A 13,410-nucleotide genomic window follows, 5' to 3' on the forward strand; every position below is an offset into this window, starting at 1 on the left:
ATATAAAGTAGCTCCTTTTTACAGCAGGCTGGGAACTTAAACTCCTCCTTGGCTTATCCTTCAAGTATTGTAAAGCATGGTAAAGAGAGCCTATCAAGACTTTATTTTTTGTACAATTATATAGTATCATTACTGAATGTTAGTGGGCTTAAGTTTCATAAGAAAGGAATAGTTCATTGAGAATCCTTGTATCTCTAGAGTGATACCATGGATTATAATCATTATATTCATCTTTAACATCTCATATTCAAGTGTTACCATATATACTTCATACTTTGTTAAAATAACACATGTTTAGGAATATAGTCTTTTATTGGATAATCCATGACCAAGTGAATGGTAATGGGAAGTCTAGAGTTGTATAAATAGATACGAAGTTAATGAATATAGTTTATGTATACTGAAAATGTTCTGCTAAAAATATTTTAGTTTGGTAAGTACTGCATTTGTTACAGAATTTGGTAAACAAATTTAAACAAGAGAAAATTAACAAGCCCTTAAGTCTCAGTAATATTCCCCATATTGTTTTAAAACAATTCCATGTTGTGAGGAATTTGTCATACAACACATTTATATTTTCAGTATTAATTTGTATTGCATGTCTCATACTTTCATGTCCTTAAATATTTGGCTTCTATTTCTTTATTAGAACAGTAAGTTCAATATCAGTTGAATTCTTTATGTAAATTGTAATTTCTAAATATATTAGAAACTGAAAGACAGTGTTTCTTCACACAGGTGCTGATGGGAAGGGTGCCTGACCGAGGAGGACGGCCAAATGAAATTGAACCACCACCCCCTGAAATGCCCCCTTGGCAAAAGAGACAAGAAGGGGGCGGAAGGGGTGGTTGGGGTGGTGGGGGTGGTCGAGGAGGTGGTGGGGGTGGAAGAGGTGGTTGGGGAGGCGGCGGTGGTGGTGGTAGTGGAGGAGGAGGAGGGTGGGGAGGAAGTGGGGGAGGGGGAGGTAGAGGAGGAGGTTTTCAAGGCAGAGGAGATTATGGTGGGAGGGGAGATTATGGTGGAAGAGGAGGGGGCTATGGTGGAAGAGGAGGCTATGGTGGAAGAGGTTATGGAGATCCATATGGAGGAGGTGGTGGTGGATATAGAAGATATTAAAAACTACCAAAATTAGATAGCAGTGCTTACTTCTTGGCAGAGACATTAGGTGTAGTGTTGTAAATAACATACTTGGAATGTCATCTCTGAAGTAAACACCATGTTAGATTCCCTGATAACATTCTTGAATTGGGTTAATATGTGAGAGCATTGTTTTATACTACCATTTGATCTCTTAGGCAAAGTGATGATTTTTCCATATTCTGTGTATTCTTGAGCATGTCTTTTTAAAACAAAAAATGAGCAAAAATTATTTTTAAAAATGTAAATATTTATTACCATCAGACTTGGAAAATGGAAAGTATTTTATTGTCATGATTGAATTTAGATTGTTACCTGTATTTTATTCAGGTTTGAAACACAAATTATCCCACTTGTTATGGAAAGGAATATAGACTATTGTCTCATCTGTATTCCTGTGGCTGTGTTTTGTATTTGATAATTATACTTCATGAAATAGGGAACGGAACTGATCTGATAGGTAGTTGTCATGACTTGTTTGTTTTTTTATAGGAGGCAAGTCCTCTGACCAGGATTCTGTTAAAGTTCATTAATTGAAGCTCAAGCCTATTTTTTGCTATGTATATTTATTTTCCAAGTGGATTTGAAATCTGATTTTGTTTAACAAAGCAAAATTAAAGAATGAGGTCAGAATTACTCTAAAGGGATGAGGACAAATAATAATTTTACATGGTGATGTGAAAAATACTCATTTAAACTGGTCTCTTCATCATTTGTGCCATCACTTTAGGTGTTTGGATATCAAAAAGCAGATTAAGCTGTATTGCCCAGGATTAGGACAGTAATTTCCAGTTTCAGTCCATCGGAGGTAGAATTGGGGCATCCCTTGGAAATTCTGATTCATAGCTAGATTTTGGAAACAGGGAATGGTTACATGTAGTTTGGTGGTTGGAGGAAGTAAAAGGTTTGGGATAGAGTTGTGAATTTGAATCATGGCATTAGCCCAGAGGTGCTGTGGGCTGAAATGACCATAGCTCTCAAGGATTGATTTGTCCTCATTTATCAAATGAGGAATATGACACTTGTACTCTTCTCAGATTGTTTCATAAAGATCTAACTACAAGTGCAATTTGAGGGCTTGTTGTGAATGGTTTAAGAAGTGGGCTAAGTAATGCATTTTCCTCTTAGTATAGAGAGTTAGATAAGAGAGTCACATATATTTTTTCATTCCCACTGTAAAATGTGTATCCTAGTGTGGGCTCCTGGTTGACACCTGTACGTAACAACTTTCTGTGATCTAGCAAATTCAGCAGCTAGAAAGCTGATTATCAGTGGACACATCATATTTGATATTTGGCAGTGTCATTGTTGTTGTGTTGTTTGCTTTACAGTAAACCCTGAACTGAAATCTAAAACAATGTTAAAACTTTAAAAGTAAATATTGTGTATACTGCAGTCTTTGCCATGTAGTTTTCAAGCTAACGCTTCAAAGAAGTTTGTTCAGGATAGGGAAACATACTTTAGGTTATTTGTAAAATAGAATTTAAAAATGTGTTTATATTTAATGAAGATACTTAATTTCATTTGTGATAGTTGGGAAAAAAGGCTTTCCATAATTAAAACATTTTTTTCAATAGCTATGAACTCTGAAAAATAAATAATTTCTAAAAATATGTAATCAAAGACTACTGGAGTAAGACCACTGACTTAAAAGGGGTTTATAACTACCTTCAACTTTTTATCACTAAAGGTTTATGGCAAACAATGGCAGAAACATTAATTTGTCCATTTCTGTAAGATTTCCTTGTATTTTCATAGGAGTGCTCTTGAGTATTGTGCTCACTTTAAATCTTTTTATTTATTTATTCATGACACACACACAGAGGGAGGCAGAAACACAGGCAGAGGGAGAAGCAGGCTCCTTGCAGGGAGCCCGATTGTGGGACTTGATCCCAGGACCCTGGGATCATGACCTGAGCTGAAGGCAGACGCTCAGCCACTGAGCCACCCAAGGTGCCCCTGCTCACTTTAAATCTTGTCCAATTTTATCACTGGCTCCTGAAATCACTTCTATTTACACATTCTTATAAATTTCACTTGAATGAAAAGCAGGATGATTTAGACCCTAACATCTTATTCTTCCCCGGAAGGTAGGATTTTCATGATACTCTTTTTTTAAGTAAAAATTTCTTTGGTAGAAGAGTGTGCTGAGCAATATCTAGACTAGCAGTAGGCAGTGTGGGGTTTTGGTATCAATAGCCATAATTTGAAAATGTGTTATAAATTGATTGTGGTACAAATGTAGAGTATGATGAATGGTACTTCACTGCTTCCTACAGTCTAAACCTTTTTATGGACCTCCTCTTCATTCCTTTTTGCCTGGTTCTCAATTTCATTTTTCCCTATTACCTCATTTATCCTCCCCCCCCCCCCTTTTTTCTTCCCTGCCTTGGTCTAGTCTTTGGTATCTTATAGCATCTAAACACAAGACCTTACTGAGAGATTCTGGATTAAAGTAAGGAATCTCTCATCTGTACCATGTAAAGAATATGTATCCCCATCCATTTTATGTCAAAAGAAGGTACAATAACCCAGAAAAGATGTGTGACCAGGGAATGTTCTGAGCAACGAGACTATATATGCCTTATAAGGACACACAGTAGAGAAACGGGGGATGGAAGAAAGGAGGCAGTTTAATCTCTTCAGAATCAGGTTGTCAATGTGACTTATTTTGTAAGAAGTATTAAGAATTGCCAAAATGATAAATATACCCACATCCAAATATAACAGAATACATCCTGTAGTGGAATTTACCCCACTATTCATTGGTCTGGTTAAACAAAAGTTGGCTGGCAGTTAAGGGAAAGTCCTGACCATCTCTTAATCACTCTAATCATGAACACAAATGAATTGCTCTGGGGGGGTGGGGTCTATATTAGAACTATCCTCTACCAATTTCATGGACAACTCCAAAGTTGTTCTTTACTTGCTAGTTTTCTTAGAACTATGGAATTAAAGACAAAAGCCACAGAGAAAGGACCACCTCAAATCTATCTCCTTCATTGTTAAGTATTTATAGACAGTATTTGGGGACCACTGTAAGTCCTTATGCAATAAGATAGGAAAAGGTTGAATATTTCTGTACTGTTACTTCAAGTTATAAAAAGGTTTAGAAAAACTTACACCGAGTAATTTTTTCCTTTTCCTTCCAGGAAAACCCAGTTAATAGAATAGGGGGAGTGGTGTCAGCTGTGGATTGTAGTAAAAATTCAAGAGAAGCTTCTACATATTCATAACTAGAAGAAACAACACAGCTATGTGGTAGGGATCTGAATTTTTTTATCATACAAATATTACACAAAGAAAACTTACATTAGATATCAAAAAAAAAAAAAAACCTTTACAATCTGTACACTTGTTTTTTCCTTGCAGTTCTTTTACATTATACATCCTTTAGACAGAAATTCACAAATGGTCAGTAAAAAGGCAAGTTAATTACCAAAGAAAATGAGAAATGACGTTGCTGTTGACAAAACAAGATTTGTCCTTGTTTTGACAGATAAATAGGTGCTCAAACTTATTTCGAGTCTAGGCTTGCTTGACAAACCAAAAGTTTCCAGAAATATTATTTCTATAGATTCTAATCCCATGTAGTTCAGTGCAAATAATATTATTTAACATACTATTCTTCTTTGGCCCTTGCTGGACTGTAAAAACTTATAACAAAACTGCTTCCTATCCATTTCAGTGGTAAGTTCTGGAATGCTTGAGACCCTCCAGCCATATTACTTTGACTGATTAAGGAGCTCTAACCTTTGGAATTCTAGGATTACAGATTATGTACACAAGAATTAACTTGGGATCTCTATTTTGGATGGAGGGAAGGAGAATGAAAAAATTCGTGTTATGTGACTATGCTTATGAAGAAATTGAGCTGTACCACCTTTGGTCTATATCAGAGGGAGAGAATAATAATGAAGAATGTGAATTTTAAAGATTATCAGAAATTAATGTTTGTTACTTACATTATATGGACAAAGTGCTTCACCTGGTGATGGACCAAAGCAGCCTGCTATGGAGATTTCTGAGTTTGGAATTCGGGTAAATTTTTGTGTAAAGCAATTCTTTAAAACACTAACGGAAAGCTACTTACTAGCTTTGTCACTAACAGTATGCAAATAGGAACTGGTCTTCATCAAAGAAACTTCTTAAATGGTCTGAATCCTCCAAGGAAGTTACACTGTATATATACTTTGTATTCTGATTAAGATTTGGTATTGCTGGCTTTAGGTTTCGAACTTTAATTGTGGAGATTATGTTCTTAGCAATTGGTCAACTTGTGTATGAATTTCAGATCCGCTTGGTACCAAGCTTTCTAAGCATAGAAGGTAAGTTCCCCTCAAAAAGAAAATTTCATGAACTTTTTAGAGAAATCAAGAGTCTGATAAATTTTACAGATCGAGAGTTTGTAAACAGTTGCCCAGACAACTAAATGAGCCCATTTATCATTAACTTTCATTAATAGAAAACTCATAGGACTCTTAATTGTGATTTTGCTAAATAGTACAGTTTACATTGTAAGCAATTTATCTTGTAACAAACTGAGCTTTATATTTGTGGATTTGTGTAAATGACAGAGTTGTTTAATTCACTTCCACATTTTATGAAGGAGGAAACAAAATTCCAAGTCACATGCATACTTGATATTGTATATACATGATATATACACATATACACACTCTCAGGTCTTATTGAAGCCTCTGATCCAGTTAGCTTATTTCTAAATAATATTAATAGTGAAGACAGTATAGCACAAATTCAGTTCAAAATAGTTACTTCAAAAAAAAAAAAAAGGATAAAGATGGCACATGAAAAGTTAAATAGACTCTTATCAAAAAGCCATAAATTCCTAATTCTATCCAATATAGATATAGAAGGACAAACATCATGTTTGTAGGGTTTTTTTTTTTTTAAGGTACCTGGCCATTTGCGTATGAGGTGGTATTAGCTATGTTTCCAGATGTTTCATTTGCGTACTTAACAACGGTAAGACTAAAACTGAGTTGACCTGTAATTACATAATGTCTTGGTCACTTACCCCGTGCCCCCTCCCCCATTCTGTGGCTTCATCTTCAGAAGTGTATTCCTAGGGTAGATATCCTCATGTGAATATGAGCCTAGTGAGGAAGGAGTGGGGAAAAATGTAACTGATGAGATCTGAGGTAGTGAAGTGGGAACCAGATTCGAAAAGAAGGCTGGAAGATAGAGGAAGTAAATCTATTTTTAGAATATATCTTTCCATTGTGAGCAAGCTTTGGATGGAACAAAACAAACCCCTCAGTTCACAGAATACCCACAGAAGGAAGCAAAAAGATTTTCCAGGGATTTTAGTTCTAAGGAAGAAGTAGCTACACAGGCCACATAGGAGAACCAACCTTATCGGAAATCTGTAGTCATGTTTTTATCAAGCTGTTGGTGTTATTCCCGGGGGGAAGAAAAAGTTTGGTATGAATGGGAAAAATTTTTGCATTCTTTAGCTTTCCTACCCTTTGATTCAACTGACTAGGAGTCTTTCAAGTAAAAAAAAAAAAAAAAAAAAAGAATGACTTGCTTTTCTCTTTTAAAGTACCCTTTTTAAATAGCTGGACACTCAAAGATTCCCCAGGGGTTTGTGTTACTGGTTTTATTTAAGAGACCTCTGATAGACTTGACACATTGTACTCCTTCAGTTTCTGGGCTAAGAACAGTCACCTTGTTCCATCTAAGACATGATTGCTTCTTGCAAGTTGGAGGGTTTCTATTTTCTTCTGTGCATATTTCAGTTGGATCTTCAGAGCATCATTATCTGCTTTCAGGGTATTTATTTCCTAAAGGGAAAGGAGAATGAGGCATGTTAATAAAGCAGCAATGAATAGCAAATCAGTTACAACATTGGAAGTACTACACTTGATTGGCATTTTCTATTCACTGTGGCTGAGAATTAAAAACTATTTTCAAGACAGTTATTTTGCTCTGAATAGAAAATAACAAGTTAAATACCAAGTAAGCATGTGCAAACAGCAATTAGTTTTTGTTATTGAATTAAAGGTGGCTAGCAGGTGGAATAAACCATTCCCAGACAAGACATGGATAATAAAACCTGCGGATGCTGCATAGTGGGAGATCTAAACTTAGCAGAAATGGAGTCTCTGGTTAGGTCTGAGGTATGAAAACAGTGACTCAGTACTGTCATACAAAATATTATAGTTTAAGTTTTTTTTCTCCAAATCACTGAAAACTAATGGACTCCTTTGATAAAGAATTTTATTCTACCCCCTAAACTGGGATTTAATTATCCAATTCTCTGTGGCAGTTGATTTCCAGTCTTCTGAGTTTTAAAAATTGAATTATATTTGACCTATGACATTGTATAAATTTAAGGTGTACAACATGTTAATTTGATAGGTTGTAATACTGCCATTATAAAGACAATCAGTACCTTTCATTACAGTATTATCCTTTTTAATAACTGGAATAATTTAAGTTCTGGACTCAGCAGGTTTGAGGATTATAGTACAGGATTATTGTCCGTATTCATTGTACTATGCATTATATCTTTCAGGCTTATTTACCAGTTGTTTTAAGTTTGTACCCTTAAACACCATCTGTACCCCCTATTCTTCCCTGGTTCCCAGGTTCCCCTGGTAACCACCATTTTAATCTGGTTTTACAAGTGTGGCTTTTTAAAATTCCATGTATAAGTGATGTTATACAATACTTATCACTTCTCTACTTAGCATAATGTGCTCAAGGCCCATCCATGTTGCTGCAAATTCCCTTCTCATGGCTGAATGATACTCCACGGTATGGACATTTTTACTGTGGTATGGACATTGATGAGGTATGGACACTTAGGTTGTTTTGTCTCTTGGCTATTATAAATAATGCAGTAAACATGAGGGTGTATGTATCTTTTTGTGTTAGTATTTAGTTAGTATTTTTGTGTTCTTCAGATAAGTACCCAGAAGTGAAATTGCTGGATAATATGATAGTTCTACTTTTAATATTTGAGGAACCTCTACAAATTCCATAGTGTTCCATAGTGGCTGCTCTAATTTACATTCTCAGCAACAGGTCAAGAGGGTTCTCTTCACATCTTTGCAAGCACTTGGTATTTTGTTTTCTTGATGGTAGTCATTCTAACAAGTGTGACTTGATAGCTTGTGTTTTGATTTACATTTCCTTGATGATGAGTGATATTGAGCATCTTTTTATGTACTTCTTGGCCATTTGTATGTATTCTTTAGAAAATGTCTCTTTGGTTCTTCTAAACTAAAAGAACTGTTGTTATTGGGTTGTGTGAATTCTTTATATAAATTGAATATCAACCCTTTATCAAATTAATGGTTTGCAAAAATTTTCTCCCATTCTCTATTGCCTTTTCATTTTGTTAATGCTTTTGCTGTGCAAAAGCTTTTAGGTTTGAGGTAGTGTCTGTTGAAGAGACAGACTATCCTTTTCCCCCTTAGGTGCTCTTGGTGCCCTTATTAAATATTAACTCGCTCTATACGTAAGGTGTAATTGTGGTCTCTCCTTGTTCTTCCATTCGTCTGTGTTAGTTTTTATGCCAGTACTGTACTGATTTTATTACTGTAGCTTTGAGTCTAGTTTGAAGTCAGGAAGTATGATATCTCCAGCTTTGTTCTTTTGTAGTTCCATACAAATTTTAGAATTGTTTTTTCTATTTCTGTGAAGAATGCCATTGGTATTTTAGTAGTGATTGCATTAAATCTGTAGATGGTTTTGGGTAGTATGGACATTTTAATAGTTCTTCTGATCATGAACATGGGATATCTTCCCATTTGTGTCTTCAGTTTCTTTCAGCAAAGTCTTGTTTTCGGCTCTTACACTTCCTTGGTTAAATGTATTCTGAAGTATTTCATTGCTTTTGGTGCTATTGTGAATAGAATAGTTCTCTTTTTTCCAATATTTCATCCTTAGCATGTAGAAATGCAGCTGATTTCTGTATGTTGATTTCGTAGCCTGCAATTACACTGAAATTTTTGATTAGTTCACTTTTTCAGTTGTTTTGGTAATTTTATATATACAGACCCATTATCGTCCGCAAAGAGTGATACTTTTACCTCTTTCCTGATTTGGATGCTGTTTATTTCTTTGTCTTGCTTAATTGCTTTAGCTAAGATTTCTAGTAGTATGTTGGATAAGAGTGGTGAGAGTCCGCCTCCTTGTGGCTTGTTTCTGATCTTAGAGAAAAAGCTTTAACTTTTTTTTCACTAGTATGTTAGTTAATGGGTTTATCATTTTGGGCTCTTCCTATGTGGAGATATGTTCCTTCTATACCTAGTATGCCTTTTTATTTTTTTTAAATCATGAAAGGGTGTTGTACTTTGTCAAATGCCTTTTCTGCCTCTATTGAGATGATCCTATGATTTCTTTTTATCTTTCATTTTACTAATGTGATAAGTTACATTTATTAATTTGTGTATGTTGACCTGTGCTTGTTGCATCCAAGGGATAAATTCCAGTTGGTCTTGGTGTAAAATCCTTTTTATGAGTTCCTGAATTTAGTTTGATAATATATTGTCGAAAATGTTTGCATTTGTATTCATTAGCAGCATTGGTCTATAGTTTTGTTGTGTCCTAATCTGGCTCTGGTATCAGGGTAATAATGCTCTTCTCATAGAATAATTTTGTAAGTATTCTCTCCCCAATTTTTGGAGAATTTTGAGAAGAATTGGTGTTAATTCTTTGAATGTTCAGATTTCACCATTGAAGCCCAGTGTTGGGTGCATATATATTATTAGACCTGTTATAGCTTGTTGATGTATTGATTATCTTATGACCTTTGTTTCTTGTTATTTTTTGCTTGAATTCTATTTTGTTTGATAGAAGTATGGCTAGGCCCCGTTTTTCTCTTGGTTTCTATTTGCATGGAATATCCTCTTCCATCCGTTTACTTTGAGCCAATATGTGACTCGTTAGAGCTGAAATGAGTTTCCTGTGGGCAGCATAGAATTGGGTCTTATTTTTTTTATCTAGCCAGGCTGTGCCTCTTGATTGGTGAAACCAATCCATTTATAGAGTGACTGTTGTTATGTAAGGACTTACTACAGCCATTTTATTTGCCTTCTGGTTGTTTTGTATCTCCATTTTCTTTTTCCCTTTGTTCTGTTTACTTTTGTAAAGTATGATTTTGAGCATTTAAAATTTTTTATATAAATTCAATTTAATACATTGTATTATTATTTTCAGAGGTAGAATTTAGCATCATCAGTTGCATACAACACCCAGTTCTCATTAAATCAAGTGCCCTCCTTTTTTTTTTTTTTTTCTTTTTTAAGATTTTATCATTCATGAGATACACAGAGAGAGGCAGAGACATAGGCAGAGGGAGAAGCAGGCTCCCTCCAGGGAACCTGATGTGGGACTCCATCCCAGGACTCCAGGATCATGCCTTGAGCTCAACTACTGAGGCAGACACTCAACTGCTGAGCCACCCAGGCATCCCTCAGTTGCCCTTCTTAATGCCCATCACCCATTACCCCATCTCCCCTCCAGCAACCCTGTTTGTTCCCTGTAGTTGAGAGTCTTTAATGGTTTGCCTCCCTCTCTGTTTTCCTCTTATTTTTCCTTCCCTTCCCCTATGTTCATCTGTTTTGTTTCTTAAATTCCACGAGTGAAATCATAAGGTATTTGTCCTTCTCTAACTTATTTCACTTAGCATGATATTCTTTAGTTCCTTCCATGTCGTTGCAAGTGGCAAGATTCCTTTCTTTTTGCTTTGTGATTACCATGTGGCCTACACATAAAACATCTCATAATTAGAACATCCCTTTTTATCTTGACATTTTATAGGTGAGCAAAGAGAAAGTGCTATCTATCCACTCTTACATTTCTTCCCTTTTATATTTTTGATGTCATAGTTTATCTTTATGCTGTGAATTCACTGAAAAATTATAGTAGCTACAGTTATCTTTAATGCTGTTTTCCTTAGGCCTTTATCCTATAATTAAGAGGTTGAATACACCATTCTAATATAGTTACAGTTTTCTGATTCTGCTTCTCATCATTGTTGAAGTATGGTGTACTTTCATTTGCTTTTATGTCACTAATTAGCATCCTTTCATTTCAGCTTGAAGACTACTTTCAGCATTTCTTGCAAGGCAGGGTCTAGTGGTGGTGAGCACTTTCAGTTTTCAGTCTGAGAAAGCCTTTATTTGAAAGGTGACTACTGGATGAAGTATTCTTGGCTGGCAGTTTTTGTCTTTTTACACTTTGTCATTTTACTTTCTCTTACCCTGTAAAGTTTCTGCTGAGAAACCTGATAGCTAATGAGGTTCCTTTATAGGTTTCTTTCCCGCCCCCCCCCCCCCCCCCCCAGGTTTTAAGATCCTTTATCAGTGACTTTTGACAGTTGCATTAAAATTGGGTGGTCTGTTAGCTTCTTGGACTTGTATTTACCAATTTCTTCTCCAGGTTTGGGAAATTCTCAGCTATTATTTCTCTAATTTTCCTTCTATATCTTTCTCATATGATAGCTCTTGTAGGGTTTCTTTACTTTATTTAAAATCTTTGTTCTCTAGCCTCTTCTCAATCATTTCTAAATCCCTGTCCTCTAAGTTGCTAGTTCTTTCCTTGCTTTATTTCCTAATGAGCTTTCAGCTCATTGAATTCTTCAGCTCCAGAATTTATCTGGTTCTTTAAAAATTTGTCTTTTTGGCAAAGAACTTCTGTTCATTAATTTTATTCCTTAGTTCATTCAATTACGTATGTTGTCTTGCAGCTTGTTGAATCTCATGAATTCATAACAGCTATTATGAATTCTTTATCAGTTAGATCCCAATACTCCATGCCTTTGAGTTTCGTTGCTGGAATTACTTTTTTTGTGATACCATATTACCTTGAGTTTCCTATAGCATGCCTCTGTCATCCTATTTGAAGTAGCACACACCTTTCTTAATTGTTTATTTTGACTGTTACAATTGGGTAAATTGGCAGTTAAAGTCCTTTTGTTTTTCATAAGATGGCCACATACTATAGCTGAAGTTTTGGGTTTCTTTTTACCTAAGCTGGCTCTGGTGCTACACTTGGGAGTGTACGTTTAAAAAGCTGGTGTACAGAGTGCTGGCGGCAGAGGTGGACGGCCTTATGGGATGATACGGGGGAATCCTTGAGTCGGGGTCCTCCCAGAGGTCCGTTGGGCAGACCTGCTGAATGTGTTCCTCCAGTGCCCTGTGCTATTCTTACCTGCCTCGTTCCTCTGTGAGGAAGGAAGCCTGGTGCATTGCGGTGTCATCCTGGGGAGGGAGGCTGACTCCTTTCTCCTAAGCTTCTGCCCCCAAACCTCCTCCGTCTCACTCCACTCCCATGGTGCACTGACTGGTGGGACGCCCATAACTTCTGTACCTTCCTTTCATGCCTGACCTGGTTTGTCCTTGCCACTGTTGCTCTTGCCTGATTGTGGCAAGATGGAGTGGAGCAGCTCACCAAACTTCCTTGGATCTGAGGCCCAGCCACCTACTTTGCATGCCCAGGAGATTTGTATGTGCCTGTGCTCTACAATGTTTGTTGTAAATACGAGGGGAGAGTCGAAAGATACAACTCCTCTTGCCATGATGATGTCTCTAGTCCTCTATGAACCCAAGTTCTTACATTATACGTATTGATTACTCCCTCCCTGCAAGTATAGGCAGTTTCTGGGTAGTTTGGATACAATGAATTGTTTCTCGATGGAAATTATCTAGATAGCTATGTGGTAGGTAAATGTTATGTGATAATTATTCATGATCTAAAGGCAAACCATAGCTTGAAATCCCGACCCTGTATTTTACAGCAGACCAAGTAAGGCAGAGTTTAACAGCTAGTTTAAAAAGTATCTGGGATTAGAATCACAAAATCTGTGTCCCCAAAACCAGAGTGCTTGTAAGTTGCTTTTGGCAGTTTCTACTGCTAAAGAGAAGGGCTTTGGCGTAACCCACATCTGGCCACCTGATTGACTGGATTCTTAAAAACCCTGTGAGCAAGAGAATACCTTTCATCCAGAAAATGTTATTTTTTCATATGATCCTCCTAATATTATGTTCTTTGTTCCAGACACCAAGCCAAGAGTGTCACATGAATTTAGTTTCTGTGGGTATGACAGGGAAGGTACAACACTGAGAACAAGGCAGAGAATTCTGAGGCCCTTTTGGGCAATTTCGCTATGTAAGGAATTTTAGCTAGATGGATGTTAGTTTTGTATTTGTATTGCCAGGCCTCCAAAAACACATTCCCTATTTCTAAAACGATTTAAGTTACGTATCATTGGTAGGAAGCCATCTAAGCCAGCCCTCA

General features: G+C 36.4%; 2 protein-coding genes across 2 annotated transcripts in view; one reads left to right on the top strand and one right to left on the bottom strand.

Moving 5' to 3' along the window:
* The window catches only part of FAM98B (family with sequence similarity 98 member B), a 36,977-nt gene extending 34,217 nt beyond the window's left edge, over positions 1–2,760 (top strand). The window contains exon 8 of the mRNA XM_072808368.1: positions 739–2,760. Within this exon, the coding sequence (XP_072664469.1) occupies positions 739–1,116 (378 nt within the window). The 3' untranslated portion in view covers positions 1,117–2,760. The remainder of the gene's footprint in view (positions 1–738) is intronic.
* A 1,634-nt stretch (positions 2,761–4,394) lies between these two features.
* The window catches only part of RASGRP1 (RAS guanyl releasing protein 1), a 77,314-nt gene continuing 68,298 nt past the window's right edge, over positions 4,395–13,410 (bottom strand). The window contains 2 exon segments of the mRNA XM_072808367.1: positions 4,395–6,839; positions 6,841–6,944. Of these exon segments, the coding sequence (XP_072664468.1) occupies positions 6,815–6,839; positions 6,841–6,944 (129 nt within the window). The 3' untranslated portion in view covers positions 4,395–6,814.

This window comes from Canis lupus, chromosome 32 (assembly GCF_048164855.1).
Source record: "Canis lupus baileyi chromosome 32, mCanLup2.hap1, whole genome shotgun sequence".
NCBI lineage: Eukaryota > Metazoa > Chordata > Mammalia > Carnivora > Canidae > Canis > Canis lupus.